The sequence below is a fragment of the Miniopterus schreibersii genome (genome assembly GCF_964146895.1).
Source record: "Miniopterus schreibersii genome assembly, chromosome: X".
Lineage (NCBI taxonomy): Eukaryota > Metazoa > Chordata > Mammalia > Chiroptera > Miniopteridae > Miniopterus > Miniopterus schreibersii.
In genome coordinates, this window is record NC_138104.1 from 9180206 (window position 1) to 9198002 (window position 17797).

At 37.9% G+C, this 17797-nt stretch overlaps 1 protein-coding gene across 1 annotated transcript; it reads left to right on the forward strand.

Annotated features, from left to right (window-relative positions):
- Nucleotides 1-2105: 2105 nt before the first annotated feature.
- RAP2C (RAP2C, member of RAS oncogene family) lies at nucleotides 2106-5863 on the forward strand. Its single transcript, XM_081125307.1, has 3 exons — nucleotides 2106-2194; nucleotides 2316-3078; nucleotides 5551-5863. The coding sequence occupies exons 2-3, from the start codon at nucleotides 2806-2808 to the stop codon at nucleotides 5827-5829; spliced, it is 552 nt and encodes a 183-aa protein (XP_080981433.1). The 5' UTR covers nucleotides 2106-2194; nucleotides 2316-2805; the 3' UTR covers nucleotides 5830-5863.
- The last annotated feature ends 11934 nt before the right edge of the window (nucleotides 5864-17797 follow it).

Below are 17797 nucleotides of genomic sequence, written 5' to 3' on the forward strand. Positions count from 1 at the left end.
ACTTTTCTTTAATAACTGCATAGTATTCCAATTAGTGGAATACTATGACACATTATTATTTTTAATCATATATTAGAGGACATTTAAATTAACTTCCAATTGTTTGCTTTCCTAAATGCTGCTGTAATGAATCCCCTTCCTAAGCAAGTTTAGAAGGATCTTCAGACTGAGTGTGACATTCATCAACCCTGTAGTTGCTGAGAGAGACCCAAAAGGACTCTGTACTGAGCGGAGGAGTATGTTTTACTGCATGGAGAAACGAACTCTTTCCAAAACACTTTGCCCAACACATTCAGAGCTATTGGAGTTGCCAACAGGTGGGACGACCCCACAAAGAAGAGCTCCCTGTTTCGGCAGTTTAGTAACAGCACAGAAACTTACCAGACTGCTCAACACTGATTGCTAGATCAGAAGAGGAATTTCTAGATTCAGTTACAAACAGGGCTGGTGCATCACTGTGAATTCCACCAGACAGCCTGGAGACAGTTAGACAAGGAGATGGGCAGCAGAGCTCCAAATCGGGCAACAGCACGTGTGGAAGGAGCAGTGACCTATGGGGAAACACAACTCATAAACCAAGCCTCCTCCAGCAGAGGGCAGTGCCTCAGATATCAGGCGAGACTAGGGCCTGCTGGAGCCAGAGCTGGGGACTTCGCTGGCTGATTGCACCACCCCCAGGCCGAGGAAAAATTGAACTAATCACTCCTTTGGATACTGTAAGTGGCATTGGGGGAATACTCAGGGAGAGACAATAGGACTTCTTCACACTACTGTGATTTTCCTGGTTTCTAATATCTAACAATTTGGGTTTGGTAATAATTTTATACATTTTGACCATTAGGGCTTGCAGGTAAGGAATTTGGAGTCAGTTGAACTGGACTGGCCATTGAGCCTCACTGGTTTCTGGGTGCATGCTTGAATCAAAAAGGGAGTGACATTCCTAAAATATAACCTAGCTTTCTGGGCTTGTGATCTGACACAAAGTTTACAAATAGAAAGTTGGCAGAGGGAAAGATATGTAAGAAGTACCAATTTTATCTAAAAATAAAAACTTAGTGTTTAACACCAAGGTCCTTTCCTTTTGAATTTCAATGACTATGCAGGATGGCCGTTAAAACAAACTTTATCAAGGAAAAGCCATCCATACAAATTGCTGTGCATGCAGATAATGAAAGACTAAAAGAAGTTAATCTGCAGGAATCAACAATTTCCAGTCAACTGTTCCCTGAATAGTGGTTACCTTTCCTGCTGGGTAGCCATTGGAATCAAACAGAAACAGTTAGAGTCCTTGTCAAGTGTATTTGCAATCCTTTTGTTTTCTGAGCCGGGTGACAAGAAAGAGGAGCGTCTTTGGTCTTTGCTGGTAGAGTCGAGGCCGATTTGCCAGATGATAAAAGTACTGTGTATTTAATGATTTGTCAGGCACAGCTAAGTAAAACGCACCACATAGGAAGTCAGAGCAATAGTGAAGTCTAAGGGTAATTTAAATTTGCACGCGCTTCTTAGAAAAAAGTATCATTTGGGAGAAATACCAGCAAAGAGAAGAAACTTTCTTGGCTGTTTTATTTCCCCTGCGACATCTAGTCCAGGGATGTTTAGCGTTCTCCCGGTCGTGAGATAATTGTTGGCTGTCGCACCGGCCAACGAGGGGATCGAGTATTCAGGCGGGGCTGAGCGCGGCTGAGACGCGGAGGGGCTGCAATGGTTTGGGGGTGGCACTGTCAGCAGCAGCAGCAGAATCGGCAGCAGCTGCGGGCTGGCGGGGAAGGGGAGGCGCTGGAGGCCCTCGGAGAGGCCCTTTGCCATGGCCATGGCTCGGACCAGAAACAGTCCCCAGTCGCCTCGCTCAGCAGGGCGCGGCCCCAGCGCCACCGGCCTCGCTCGGGAGAGGTGGGACTTTCCCCGCCGGAAGTGATCCAGTCCTGTGTCGGGGAACTAGGGCACCTCAGCCAGTGTGTCAGGGAAACCCTTCCGGGTGTATGCTGGGGGTGGGGGGTGGGGGGTGGGTGAGAGGAAAAAAAAAAGAGGTGGGTTGGCCCGGAGCCTCCGCGGCCGCCGCCTCCAGGACAGCACCCGCCCCTGTCCCCTCTGCGAATAGCAGCGCTGGGGCGGCGGTGAGAGCAAGGACCGGCCCGTGACCATGGCCTTGGCTTGACACAGCCTCCCGGGCGGCCGGGCGGGTGCGGACAGCAGGGTGAGCGGCGGCTGCGACGGCGGGGGCAGCCGGCCCGGGAGGCGGGGAGCTCGGGGAGGCCGCTGGTTTGGGGCGGGCGGGGGTCCAGCGGGTAACGTGCGCCCCCTTTCTCCCATCACAGGCCGGACGACGCCCGCGGGAGCCGCGGCCCAGAGACCCGCCCGGCGGCAGCGAAGGGAACAGAGCCCCCAGGCCCGGGCCAGCTCCGGAGCGAGAGCAGGAAGCGGGGTCCCTGGGCCCCTTTGTGTGAAGGGCGGGGGAGGCGTGGGGGCAGCGAGGGCCCCCAGGTCTGCAGCCTCCAGCCTCGGCCTCCGAGGGGCGCGTTCCAGCTCCCCTCCCACGCCGGGCCGCTCCAGGCTCGCCCTCCTCCCCACGCCCCCTGCCTGGGCTCCGGTTCCTATAGGAGGGGCATTTACCATCCCATCCCCACCCACCCGGACACTTCGCTCCCTCCCCTCCCCTCCCCCGCCTTGAACTTCCTCTTCTTTGCGCGTCGGGCCCTCCGCTCCTCTGCGCGCTCCTCCCCAGTTCGCAGATTTCCGCCACCCCAGCCGCAGCTAGCGGGGCGTCTTTTTTCCTCCCTCGTGTAGGAGTCGGTGAAGGTGAGACTCATGAGGGAATACAAGGTAGTGGTGTTAGGGAGCGGAGGGGTTGGCAAATCTGCCCTGACGGTGCAGTTTGTCACCGGGACTTTCATTGAGAAATATGACCCCACCATTGAAGATTTCTACCGCAAAGAGATCGAAGTGGACTCTTCCCCGTCCGTGCTGGAAATTCTGGACACCGCAGGAACTGAGCAATTTGCCTCCATGAGAGATCTCTACATCAAAAACGGCCAAGGTTTCATCCTGGTTTATAGTCTCGTTAATCAACAGTCTTTTCAGGTAACCAAACCAAGTCTTGTAATTTGTTCAAAGGGGGTGTGGTAATCCTACTTTTACTTCTGGTTTGCTGGAACCGTGCGTTAATGACTATGTTTTGCTTTTGAAACTTAGACATGGCGCATTTTTGAGGTTACCCCTGGCATGAAAAAGTATTGGGTTGTTTCTATAGAGAACAGTGAAATAACAACCGTCAACGAATATTTTAAAGTTATTTTTAAGTCAAAGAAAAGTGAGAAAGAAATGGGTCATTCCATGTATATTTAGTTTGGAATACAACTTTCTGAAGTTGCTTGTTCGGTTCAACAAGTATTGATTAATATACTCAACAAAACAACATTAACAGATAATCTCCAGTAAATACAGCACTTTGGAAGGAAAATTATTTGGAGCCTAATATCTGTTGCACGTATAATTCCTCTTTGGCTGCTTTCCCGCACCCCTTCTCTGTGCTCACCCTAGTTTCTCAGCCAGATTCATAAATCTTACTGCTGCAAGATGAACTCAAGACCTGCCTTCTAGGCATTTTACTTACTTGGGGCATGTGAAGAAAAAGTTCCTAATTGAAAAGACTAGTACTTGGAATTAGTAACCAACAAAAATGTACAATGACCCTCCCTTTCTGCAGTTATCCAAGTTGTTTCTGATAACACTGATTATATTTGTAGAAAATATGTGGATCTGGGAACACTGAGCAAATGCAGATTTCTAACCCTGGCTGGGTGGCCAAACTGGAGATGGTCCAGGTTCCTCGGAAAATCTGTCCTGTCTTCCATTAAGAGACAGACTGAAGGTTTAATATTATTTTAACGCATGCAATAAATGTTGCTATTTATTCCTTGAAAATAACCTCATATTGACCCATTATATTGACCTCCATTGATTTAGGAAATGGATATTTTTCTACACTTAAAGGTATTCAGTTAATGTTGCTTACTGAAGAGACATTAAGTTCTCTAGTCAAGCCAATGTGCTAATTCTACTTTTCTTAGTATTTTAATTTAAAGTACCATAGTGAACTTTTTCAGTAACCAGATATAGCACTTCAGGATTTTTTTCTTTTAAAGATAGTAAGTTCTGGGTGAATGAATAAAGTTATATTGACCAAACTCAACTCCATCTTATATAGGTTTAAATTCCGAAGCAATAATATCATAAAAGCATTTTCCCCCCGAAAAGTACTAACAGTGCTATTTGGCAGGCATTTTCTTTCTGAAGGATCTTGGGAGATTTGTTATTCTATTAGCTGACTCTCTTGAGGCTGGAAGTCTTTTGAAGGGTTTTTCATAAGATTTCAATTATATCTACTTCTGTTACAGCCATAAATAGGGAGTGAAAAATCTGCCATTATTTCAACAGAGACTTAAACTCTTTTAAACCCAGATGACATAAATTTGGATTCTCAGCTCAACTTGGGTTTCCATGAAGACACAAGGAAAAGAAGCTTCACCTAGAAGATTGAATTGATACATGATCAAATAAAATTGTTGCAAATATAAATAACTACGTTTTTGTAAATTTTCACAGCCCCCCTTTTTTCTTCATCCTACCTGTGAATATTCTGTTTACTGTAACTATTTAAATTGATCACATATTTAAGTTAAAACTTTTAAGATATGGAAAATAAAAAAATGTAATGTTAGTATAAAATCTATAATATTGTCTTTAATGAATACCCCCCCCCCCCCAAAGTCGATGCTACTGGAGAATGGCTAAGGCTCTTATCTTTGCAATTGGTTGTAATTACTTTGAAAAAAAACACAATATACTTGGGAGAAAATTCAACTTGTAAACACAAATGTAGGCAAAGACAAGTATTACTTTTTCTCACCCAGACTCCCACCTGCCTGAGTTGCTCATTGTTACAATAGTTTCTGTTATATTTAATTGTACTTAAGGTATTTGATTTTACTGAGATAAAAACATACCATTAAATTTAAAATGAAACATGTAAGTGTAGGATTCTATTTTTAACTTTGGTCTTCTAGGTATGACACAGTGTTTTTGTTTCCACCTTAAACACTTTCTCTCAAGTGTTCTTGTTAAATGGGTAGGAATGCATAGATGCTGTAATCCTGTGCTAGGATATCAGGTGTTAGGAGAAGTGATGACAAGCTGGCAGGTTTAAGAAGATGGCCAAACACCCATATGTGTGAATGGATTTGTCATATTTGGGAACTTTTCAGATCAGTATAGACTATGGCAAAGAAGTGATTAAATGAATCCTAAGGTTAGTGTACAACCAACATTTTATATTCTTGACAGAAACCCAGCAGGCAGGGTCTATGGAAATTATCTAGTTCTTACTTTACTGGAGAAAATGACATTTTCTCTCTTATATTTGAGTGTGTGGTTTTATTTTGGATTTAGCTCTCTTTACTCACTGAGGGATGAGTTCTTATGAGATTGTAATACTTCTGTTGTGGTTATGCAAACAGCATAATTTTTCCTTTCTCTTTGTGATTGTTTGAATAGGATATCAAGCCAATGAGAGACCAGATTGTCAGAGTGAAGAGATATGAGAAAGTCCCACTAATCCTTGTAGGAAATAAAGTGGATCTGGAACCAGAAAGAGAGGTTATGTCTTCAGAAGGCAGAGCTCTGGCTCAAGAATGGGGCTGTCCTTTCATGGAGACATCGGCAAAAAGTAAATCAATGGTGGATGAACTTTTTGCTGAGATCGTCAGGCAAATGAACTATTCATCCCTGCCCGAGAAACAAGATCAGTGTTGTACAACTTGTGTTGTCCAGTAAAAAAGATAACCTCAATCATGGCCATACCGAGCAGGTTAGTCGTTGATGGAATCTTATGAACCAGAGAGTATTTTGGTTTTGATCATATATAACAAAGCTGGTTAATATTAATATACACTATGTTACCTTAAATTTCTTTATTTTTAAAATAACATTTCCCTTTGCACAAAATAGTCAACATTCAATGCTGAAAGCCCAAAAAATACAGATAAGGGAAACAAAGGTAAGAAATTGCTTATATTCCCATCACAAGGTTTAGTTTTTTAAAGTGAGTTATTGTTCTTTTCCTTCTGCTTGATTGAGAACATTCCTATGGGGTGGGGTGAGTCAAAGGATAATATGCCTTTTCAGTGTTTTGGTGATTTAGCATCCAGAACGCACAGGAGACCATCCAGTAATAATTTCAGAATATGGTTAGTTTTGTTTTCTACACTTTTCTATCCTTGGCTAGAGAGTGGCTATAATTGAAATCATCAATTTACTAATCACCCAAATGCTTGATTTAACAGAATGATTATTTAATCAAATTCATCTTCTGTACCTGGCACTTGAAGGACTTAAGTCACCTCTAATAATAACAAATTATAGAGCCACAATGTACCTTGACTTCATTATGAATATATTGTCCAAATGAGAATCTGGCAAAATCATCTGTGATGTGTTAGAAGGAACAGTCCCAAGGCCAGGAAACATTTTTCTTCATTTTAATAAATAACAAAGTTAATAAAGATAATAACAAAACCTTGAAACTTTTCATTGAGTTAAATAATAACTTAATAAGAGTTTTTCAAATGAATGAGTTTTTGAAAAAGTTGATATATAAAACTTATTGAGCATTTAAAATTAGATTATTTATTCATATCATGATTTTTAGATTTAAAAATTGGGAAGATAATCTCACTTAGTAACATTTAGATAATGAGATAAAACAACCAATAGTCTGGATGACTGAGAAACCACAGCAAATGCCAGACTAGCCCGACAACATCAAGAATGGAATTGATTATTTTGAGCCAAGACTGACCTCAAGTCTAGGAAGCAATGCTGCAAATGGCAACAGGCATTTCACATCGCAGTGCTGATGCCTAATCAAAGGTCGGGCTTCATATATACTCCCTGGACAAAAGACTAATGGTCCCTAACTCATCTTTTCAGACAAGATTTCCTGTCAGGTAGTGTCATCTTTGGAAAGGAAGGATGACAACAGTGCTTTATTCAAAATGTTTTCACACGTCAGCTTTCCAGCATACCAGAATATGATGGAAACTCATTTATTTTCTTATACCTAGCTACATCTGTTACCTTATAAAGTCACTGTTCAGACTGTGTAGTCCAGTATATGTTTTTCTGATAGTGTCGCGCTTACAGTGTAGCCTTTTGAGGTAGGAACAGGCGTATGTAGGTGATTGAGTCTCACGTTCTTGTTTCCATAATCTCTCTTTGTAAACTGGAGGCAAGCTTCACGTTTGAACATGTTCTTTATAGTGATTATGTCTTCACCATTATGCTCTATTTCTCTTTCTGACACTTTTAACTGGGCACATGACAAAAGTGTACACGTTTTAGTTTTATCAATTTTATTAAAAAAATCAACCAGCTCCCACAAATGTTCCCAGTTTTCTTTCCATCAGTATCATAGATAGCTATAGAAAGTAAACAGAATAAAATTGGTCTCATACATGTAGAGGGCCAGTTGTCTCAGTCAAATCGGCAAATGGGCAATTTCTAAAGCTAATTTTAAGTCTGTCTTATTCTGGGTTATTTCTGGGTTTATTTTGTAACTTTTTTTGACTAATTACTTTTAATCCATTTGGTTACCTACAGGAATGATGTAATATATATATATTTTTTCATATTTTAAGCCAACTCTGTTTAAATTTTTGTTGACTAATGTACTGAAAATCAGAAACTATTATTACCAATAATTGCTCATTTTTTAGAATAATGGGTCAAATTGCCTGTGGAGTTTTTTTGTTTGGTTTTCATATTTTAAGCAGAACACACACACTATTGAAAGTATGAGTCATGAAATAAAATATCTAACCATCTGAATTTCCGAAACTATTAAATGGAATCCATCACTAAGGATCTTTTAGAACAAAGCACATTATAGGCAGGGGGGTGTTTTATGCCGTCAAATAAGATTGAACTGATGTGTATAGAAATTTGTAATCTGAGGTCCAGAAATTTTGTGGTTATGCCTGCTTGCTCACTGTTTATCTAAAAAAAATCGGTGGTGGATTCTGAATCCTGTAGCTTGAGTCATGAAGCTCTGAAATCTGTCAGTCCCAGGTCTAGATTGAAGATCAAACTTTGACAAGTAAAGGCGATTTGAGAAATGCTTGTCCTTAATATTTAGAAGAGTACCTTGTCCAATTTAGGAATAATAAGGCTCAAGTAAGTTAGAAGGACTGTGATGGTTGAAAGGAAAAACTGATTAGTACTCTAAGAATTGCTTCTGATAATTCCTCATATTTCTTACCACCTTTCAATTTGGGTCACCAGTCTCTTGCCCAACACCTGTTTATCTGCAAGGCTCCCAGGATTGTTTCCTCACTTTTCCACCTCCCACTGGCAGTAATCTTAGTGTAAGTTTGAATTCAAGGCCAGATTCTTTAAGTACTGCTTTCATGGCTGGTTTCCTTACTGACCTGAGGACCCGCCATCAAGTGCACTGGACTTCTTTTACTGTGCCCCAACAGTATAATGGAAACCCAGGTCAGTGACGCAGCCGTGTTTCACTTTTGCTAACTACATCAGAGGAGCTTTAACTATCTCCTCTGTGTTAAATTGATAGATGGCTATTTTGGTATATATACTGTTGTTGAGAATGATGGAGGTTTTGTTAATCTCATAATAATATAAAATAATTAAATCACAGTGCTGTGGGGGTTCAGAGAAAGGAGAGATCACATCCAGTTAGAGCAGGTTTCTCAACATTCTGGGCTTTTTGTTGGGAGTGGGTGTAGGATGTTTAGCAGCATCCCTGTACTAGATGCCAGTGCTATTCCCTCCACCCCCAAGTTGTGACAAGAATATCTCCAGAAATTGCCAGATGTCTCCTAGGGGGCAAAGTTCCCCCTGGCTAAGAACCACAGATTTAGAGGAATTGGGGAGCAAGTAGCATTAGAGTCAGGCCTTAAAAATATAGGTAGGATATGAGTGGATGGGGGAGGGGGAGAGTTAATTCCAAACAGAAGGAATGCCAAAAAGGAGTAAAATAGTATCCTAAAATATTCTGTTGATTTCCTGAAAGGAAGGTGGGAAGTGCAGTAAAGTTATCGCTTAAACGTAACAGTTTGGTAAATACCCTTTTTCCAAATAGAATTTATTTTAAGATTACTTTTCAAGGATTTCTGTATCCCAGTCCAGTATTGACAAAAGTTATTTTTAGAAAAACAGGAATAAAAAATGTGTTCTTCACTATGATTTGAAGATCTGCAAGATTTGATCTTATTTTTCTCCATGTATTATGGAAAGGGTTCTCCCAATGAGAGTAAATGGTTCATAAGAGTGCCAAACGCCAGGAATCAAGCTGAAAGAACAAAGATCGTTATTTATGTCAGCCTCAGTTCATTATATATGTCATGCCGAAGAAAAAGGGAGATTCTTAATTCAAGACTAGCACATCATTTCACGTGGCAGTAGAATGCCCAGGATGTTAACAAAGGCTCCTGAAAGGCTGAAGCATTTATTAATGTCATTTTCATCTAGCTGGCCTTACTATTTCTAAACACAATGGAATTGATTAGTATTTTAATTTTTTTTAAATAAATAAATGTGTGGAATCCATTGTTTCTATTTTTTTTTTCATCTTTTAATTAGATATGATGTGCTGGGGAGTTAGCAATTGTGAGAAGCAAACATGAAAATTAAATCACATTGTGTACTTTAAAATGCTGGCATTTTCATATTCAAGTTAAATATTAATCATACTAGTAAAACACTGGGGTAGAATTCTGTTGCAGAAGTTACAGTGTAGATAGATACTTTTTTCCCCCCCAGCCCTATTTTGCATATCACTTTGAGTGGGGAAAGTGGCTCATTTTAAATGCTCATTTGTCATCCAGTTCAAATGGAGCCTGTGGCATGGCGACTCTGAATGGAGGAGGAAGCATGCTTTGGGGGTAATGTGCACCATAAAGACCTGCAGTGGCCCTGGGGTAGAAGGGGAGAACAGAGTTGCCTTGTTCTTTCTGTCCCACTAATTCTCTGAGACCTTTACTAACCCCTTCAAGGTTCATAGTTTGTGACTGTTCAGAGTGGATAGGTGCCCAGTTAGACCTGCGCTGGGTCCGAAGGTGTCTGGTGATTAGAATGACTTTTTAAAAAACATATCTGTCCCCTCTTTAATTGCTTCCATTAACCTCAAGATTAGGCTTTTATTGCAGAATGAAATGCATGTGAGCCATTCAGTTTTACTCCATTACCTCTGTGGCTTACAATGAACCATCAGTAGAATTAACAAAAATTGCATCATGGAGTTGGAGAATTGCCACCGAGGAAGTATTCTAGCCATACTACAGGAAAGATTCCCCTCGTGGGATTATTTCTCAGTAGAATTCTAAAATCCAGAAGATAATATCATTAAGAAAAACATATCCTACCAAAAACATACTCCCAAATTCATTTGATTAGCCACAGTCTTAGGAATATTGGGTACAGTAAAAACAATTTAGAGTTGAGGGGAGCAGTACCCTATCTGGTCTAATTCAAAGTTAGGGGCTAGGATCAGATCATTGGGCTCGCACTGCTGCTGCTTATTATCAGTGGACATGGTCGTACTATTTGAGATCTCAGAATTGACCTCATCATATTAATTTACACTTAAAGAGATTTTAGGCACGGTATAAGAAGAATTGCTCGTCCCTTCCCTCCTACCCTAGGTTCACGATAAACTTTTGGGGTGCATGTTCTTAAAACATTGTTCCACTTTCAATCAAGGATTCTGTTCCATAGGTCCAGCTTTTGCTCTCTGTGTTCAATGGGTGACAGGTGAGCACTTTTTATTACCTATTCCTCCCACTCCACCCCCCAAAAAGCTTTATGATTATTATGCAAATTAAGATAGAAAAGCAAACAAGATATTTAACAAAAACATAACTTCTGTCAATGGAATATCAGCCTAGCATTTTGCCAACATAACTAATATTTATCTTGGATATGAAAATGCCAAGTGAAAAATGTGAAGGGAAATTTAATCTTTAATTTTTTTTTGGTCAAATCTCCAGAATATCATATGTCTAAAACTGGGGGAAAATTACAGTCAATTATGATCGCACATTTATATTTACTAAAAAGAATGCTAGCAAATACCATCATATTTAGAAATGGTAAATGCAGCTAAGCTAAAAAGTCATTCATAAACTGTTAAGCCTTTCAGGAGCCCTTGTTAACATCCCGGGCATTCTGCTGCCACGTGAAATGATGTGCTAGTCTTGAATCAAGAATCTCCCTTTTTCTTCATGCTGACAAAATAATGACCTTTGTTCTTTCAGTTCTGTGTTTGGTACTCTCGTCTACCAATTTACCCCACTTGGGGGACCCTATTTCATAATTTCCTGAACAAGAAGTTTGGACTGTTCTTTGGGATTTTTCTTTGTGCTCTTCCATAACAAAATCTAATTAGAAAAAAGTGAAAACAGTTACGCAAGAGTTTGAGCAGAGGCTTCCAGAGTTAAGATTTGTTGGGTGTCCTGCTGGAAACTGGAGAGTGAAGACAAGGATCACTTGTATTCTATCGTACAAAAAGCAAGTTATACATTTGCGATGTGTCTGCGATATCCTGGGAATTAATAAGTATGAGTTTGACCAGCTGCCTATAAAGCTTCTAGAATGTTTTTTAAATGAATGAGAGTTGTTAGTACAGTGAGAATTTTGCTGTCATAGTGAGAAGCAATAACATATTTCACATCTTGTGAAATTCTAATCTGAGAGAGACTGTCCTTTTTGCTTAATGTAAGCTTTTGCTTCAGGATTTATTACTCCAGAGAATTAAAATTTATTACTCTCTTGAAAGTAGCTGGTATTAATACTTTGTTTATTTAATGGCATACCTCCTATTAAGATTGTTGAGTATGACCCTGAATTTGTCTGTCTCTTTATTTCACTGCAGTATTGCCATCCTGTGGAATATTGATGGAGCAAACATTAACCAGATTTTTAGAGGGTGGGAAATAATGCATATTTTACCTTTTATTTAATGTAGATGATGGTTAATAAACTGGTTTGTATTTTTAGTGTTTCTTTTGGCTAGAAATAAATAATCACTACTTCCTCAATCTGATTTTAGAGAATGCCTAAACTATTAAATCATCACATAATGTAAGTTTTCACTGTTTCGGAGGCATAATCATATTTGAAAATTCCACATCTTTAAAATTGTTTAATTTGAAAAATGTGGATTAACATTTATAGCAAACTTACTGATTCAAATTAATTGAGGAAAGTCTACTGTGGATTACTGAAAAGTCTTTATAGATAATTGCATATATAATAAAATATTGTTGTGGTCAAATAGGTACGAAAATTCAAATGAGGGTAAAAAAATAAAATGGTCTTCAGCCTGGATATCAAAGATATAATCCTGGTCTTGTAAAAATTTATAACATAGTTGAGAAATAAAACAATACCTTATATTTCACATATAAGGTGCTTTCACATATTACCTTATGATATTTACCAAACATCTGGTGAAAGAATTTTTACCCTTATTTTAATAATGAGGAAACTGGACTTGCCCAAACTTAAATAACCAGTGTCCTAATTAACAATTTCCTTTAGTGCAAAAACGTTTTAATTTTCATTGGAAGAAAAATGTTTTTATAATAATTTCTAAAGAGAGACACTTTTGTCTATTTTTCCTAATGTGTTTAGGTGACAGAATTGCAATAATAATGAGAACAGAGATGTTTTTAAGAAGTAATTATTTTTATGATATAGCTTCTAATAAAGAGTTCTCTCAGGATCTTTGAATACAAATAGAAGTGTAGCTGTCAAATGAAATTAAAATTATGCATGTATAAACATTGGTAGAGCCCTGAGATGATCTTAAATTGGTTTCTTGGAAGTCTTTCATAGTTGCTATTCTACTCTTTGTTTCTGGCATTATATAACAATTTTTATTTTTTTACATTAAATACAAATGTAATTCCACTTGCCTAGAAGCTGTTTAGTGTGTCTGAATGATAGATTCCCCCCCCCCCCACCCACTCTGATATTAATTAGAAGGACAGAAGTCTAACAACTGTAAGAGCAGAGACTGAGACATCCCAATCACAGAGGTTCCTGTGGTTGGGAGAATAATGCATATTTTACCTCAAAAAGGGGAGACCAGAGTGAGAAGTATGAATTACTGCTGTCCCCTAGCATCTATCTCAAGGCAGGGCACCTAGTAGGTGCTCAATAGCTAGACCCTGGTAGTATTACATTTTTATATTTTAAATTCTCAAAAAAAAAAAAAACACACCAAAAAACCCAAACCCTAAATTTTGGGAAAGTATTGCATACTGTCAAGTTAGCTTATAATTAATATGCATTTAATTCTAATACCATTTTCATTAAAATATATAAGATTCATAACATTTGCCACTTTTGTACTGTAAGATCTTTTAAATGAGTAAGAGCATTTTTGATATTGTATGAACTATAATACAAGCATAAAGTATAATACTATTTAAAAAATAAACCAGAGTACTTACATACACGCAGTATATTATATCCAATGCACTATTAGAGTGTTACTGTTTTTTAATGACTTTTATGGACCTTGGAAAATTACTTTTTTACTTAAACTGATGGTGAGCACAGTTAAATTTCACCTTGAGATAGTTATTCTGGTACCACTTCCATGTGTATATAGATCTGTTGTCAGTGTTCTCATTTTTAATGGTAATCCATATTTTTATGACATTTTTATCTTAATTGCAGATAAAACTCAGAGGAAATTTGCACAGATGCTGCTTTGGAGAACTTTACAACCTGGGTTGCAGAACTGAGCCTTGGTAAACCTGTCTCTATTACAGCATGTTGCCATACATCTAATTAAGTGCATAAGGTCTTTGGCCTTCAAGATCCATTGACCTTAAATAGGAATGCTTAGCACGTTTACCATATGTTTAAAATCTCTTCTTTATCAATCAGTCCTTTTGTAGCTTTCTAAGTTCTTATTGATGGCTAATATGCAAGAATTAATTTTTAATATTTTAATTGATTTCTTTAATCAGTTTCTTGACTTGTATTTATTAAATACTCAAACTCAGTATTACCTACTCAATGCCTTTTAAAAGAAAGTTATAATGGAGAAAAAAATTGAGCCTTAAACAAATGGTTACTTCTGTATATTACCTCGCACCAGTGCTTCATCCTATTTGTAAAATCTTTCTCCTTTAAATGGTTGGTTAAGACTTTGAGACTTTGTTTACGTGTGGCAGTGTTGTAAAAGGAAACTAAAGATCACATTTTTACCTGTATGGATGGAATATCCCTTTTCTTCAAGTGCAGTTTGTGATGTATTTTTTAGTTAACATGTTCTGAAAGTCACAATGGATATTTGAAATTGACTGTAGAGCATTTAGCTGAAGAGTTAAATATTTGATTCCATTAGGTTTTCACATGTGTTAATCTCATTTACAGCATCAAATTGCAGCAGTAACATTTTCCTTTCTGTAAAGTTCTAAATTTAGTTATGACCTACTTAGCAATGCCTTTGAAAAGGGATATTGTATCCATGGTAAATTAATTGTATACCTAAACAGAGATAGCTCAGCTTTGCCTGTCAGGCTTGTAATTGACATCTAATAGACTTCTGCACATGTAAAATTGAATTCAAGTAAAATCATATACACTTTCTAGTTCTTAATATTTGTCTTTCCAAATAATAGTTTAAAGCAATATTGTTAAAGTTTTCTTGCACTATCACAATTGCTTTTTAGTTATTTTAAAGAAGCATGTTCGTAGTAGAGACAAAAATCTGTGTATCAGGAGGGAGGATAGCGCCAAGTCTCTGGGCTTTTTTTTTTTTTTTCTTCCAAATGTGCTTCTAACAGCCATTGCCTTCCATGTTGTTTACCTAATCAGCACATTTTGTCTGAATACTTGAACATTTTATCAGTAACACAAGTATAGAAACAGAAAGGAAATTTATAAAGAGTAATCTTTTGGTTCAGTTTTAACACCATAACAAATGCTTTTTCTAGCAATGATTTTAAAATTTTGTAAGTTTGACAGTATTTTTTGTTGGGTTTTTATTTGATTTAGTTGTGTGCATTTAACTCGCAGATGTTAATAACTGCAGCTCACCTACTGCACCAAAGTTCTCGATTTTAGGAGCCCAGCTTTAGTCATTTGAACATGCTTCTAAAAGTAAAACAAAACAAAAAAGCCAAAACTATACTTTTGATCTATAATAATAGCTCAATAACTTTGTCAAGGAAAGCTCTAATATATGCAGTGATGGTTTATGGAAGGGTGTGGCAATTTTAAATTTATATTGTGTGTGATGTTCAAATAAAGTGATATCTACATTCATGTGATTTATTGGTCAGCATGACCATTAATTATTGCGTAGAAATCGATTAAACTTTGATTTCCTTTTTTAAAATCGTGTTGCTTTTGATTCCTGATCAAATTCCCTCAAAGTGAACCCTTGTCTTAAATTTTGAATTTTGTGGTGAGATTGTAATGGTAGAGGCAATTGAAACATTGTTTCTTATTTATTAACTGCTTGAAATGAATACCTAATTTAAGTTTGCACTTTAATACCAAACTTAAAACCAAACACTCAGTTCAAAGTAGGTTAAGTGATTGTGGTTCATCTTTATTAGCTGTGTGAAATCTAAAGGAATCAAATAATTCATGATGATTTAAATTTTCTGCAGATGGATTTTTTATACAGTGTTTCTTTCCTATGAATAGTTTTTATTCTCATTTCCTCTCTCTCACTCCTTCTAACTTCCTCCCTTCCTCCCTTCCTCCCTCCCTCCCTCCCTCCCTCCCTCCCTCCCTCCCTCCCTCCCTCCCTCCCTCCCTCTCCCCCCCCCCTCTCTCTCTATCACTAACCTCAGCAACAAATTTAACTTGAATTCACTTAGGATCACAGGAATCAGGGGAAAGTGATTGAATGGTGGTTTCTCCAGCACATTTTAAGAAAAGGGACCAAAAGTTATTTTAGTTTCCTTAATAGATTGCATGTCAAGTTGCTTATTAGGAAAATAAATTAATATTAAATGCAATATATGTCTTGTCTTTACTATGGCATCTGTTTAGGAGTTGTTCAAATCACTGCAGTAGGGCTCTGCAAATAAAATCATGTAGCCTATTATCATGGATCTAATGTACTGTAACTTTATCAATGAAAGGTAAAAATCTCAAATAACAAGTACAAACATTGAACAATGACTGATAAAGATTTGTAAAAGTAAAATTTTTCCAATAGATTTCATTCTTGTCATTTTGTAAGACGACCCTGCAGTCCACCTGTTTGTAACTTTTTTAATAAAATAGATATCTGTATTACTGAGGTTGATTTCTTGGATTATTTGCTGTATTGCTACTTGTTCTAGATTTGCTAGCTTATAAAAAAAATCTTTCTCATTACTGAAGGTCATTACTTTTTATCAAAATGGCAATGGGTATTACAGTGCATGTTTAAACAAGTTAAATGTTCACTTGTGTCCTTAGTCACCATTGTGGCATATGTGGGAAAAACTGAGATATATCTTAAAATGTATATTTAATCAATTGAATAACATAAGTAAATTAGAAATTAGAAATAATGGGTAAAAACAATAATATATAGAGAGAAAGTGGTCCCACAAATCTGTTGGCTGGGAGTTGTCCAAGTAGGTAATTTCAGATGGTATTAAACAATATAATTAAATTTTGAAATGCTGAATGAATTAAATAAATTCAAGTTATCATTTTGTTTTATCCAGTGAAAAGTTTGTACTGCATAACTCAATATTTTTAAATTGTTGAACTGAATATATTTTTTAACCTCTAGGTTTTTTAAACCCTTAATTTTTTTAAGCTGGACAGTTCTGTCTGTGCAAATGTATATGGAGTGCATTACTTTTTTTTTTGTAAAAATGGACATGTTTATATATGTGTCATAATATATAGAAAATATCTTACTGTTTATTACTTTTTATTACCGGTCCTTAGTTGGGCACCAAACACTCCATGTATACTAAACTAGATGCTGTCCTTGACGTCCAAAAACCCTTTTGTACAATGAAGACACTCATGATTTCAGGGCCCACTCCATTGTTTTCCACTGAAGGAGTAATATACCTTCACCCAGCAAGGCCAACATTTTGGGGGGCAGGGGAGTAAGGAGAGATTTAGTGATGGAGAAGGTTCCAATTGAGAAGATGGGGGAACTTGTGGTGCCTCAAATCCATCTTAACAAAGTACAGTGTTTACCCTTCTTTTATGTCAAGGAAAGGGGAAAAGGGAGGGGAAAGAGATGATTGACAACCACAGACATCTGAGTACTAGCAGAGGCCCAAGACAGATTTTGCATAGGGTACTTCTCTTATCACCTCAGGAGAGGCACCTTCTGGTAAGGGGCTATTTTTGTAAAACAAGCAAGAATTCCTGTAATGATTAGCATGTCTATATTCAAGACTAAGCAGAAGCCTGAAGGCCATGGGAACAACTTAGAGTTGAACAAGATGGAGTCATATAGGCCAGGCATTTCACTCTGTTATACTTATCCCTTTTTTGTTGTTTATTCCTCAATCTTGAGAGAAATAGGGCAACTAGATCCAGGATCTAATAAGAGGGAAGATTAGCTTTAAGATGGAGTCAGATTTGTATGCCCGTTGTGGCCCTCTTACCAGGATCTTACAATGTTACATGCCCACCTCTTTCTCATTGGTCCCTGAGTAAAGTCAACATGTGTAACCAAATGAATTACAGAGAGGGGATGAGAGGATGGAGTAGGGTAAGAGCTAAGGGATACTAC

Coding starts and splice junctions, on each gene's coding strand:
- RAP2C (XM_081125307.1), top strand. CDS start 2,806: ATGAGGGAATACAAGGTAGTGGTGTTAGGGAGCGGAGGGGTTGGCAAA. Junction 3,079..5,550: donor TTAATCAACAGTCTTTTCAG/GTAACCAAACCA, acceptor TTGTTTGAATAG/GATATCAAGCCAATGAGAGA.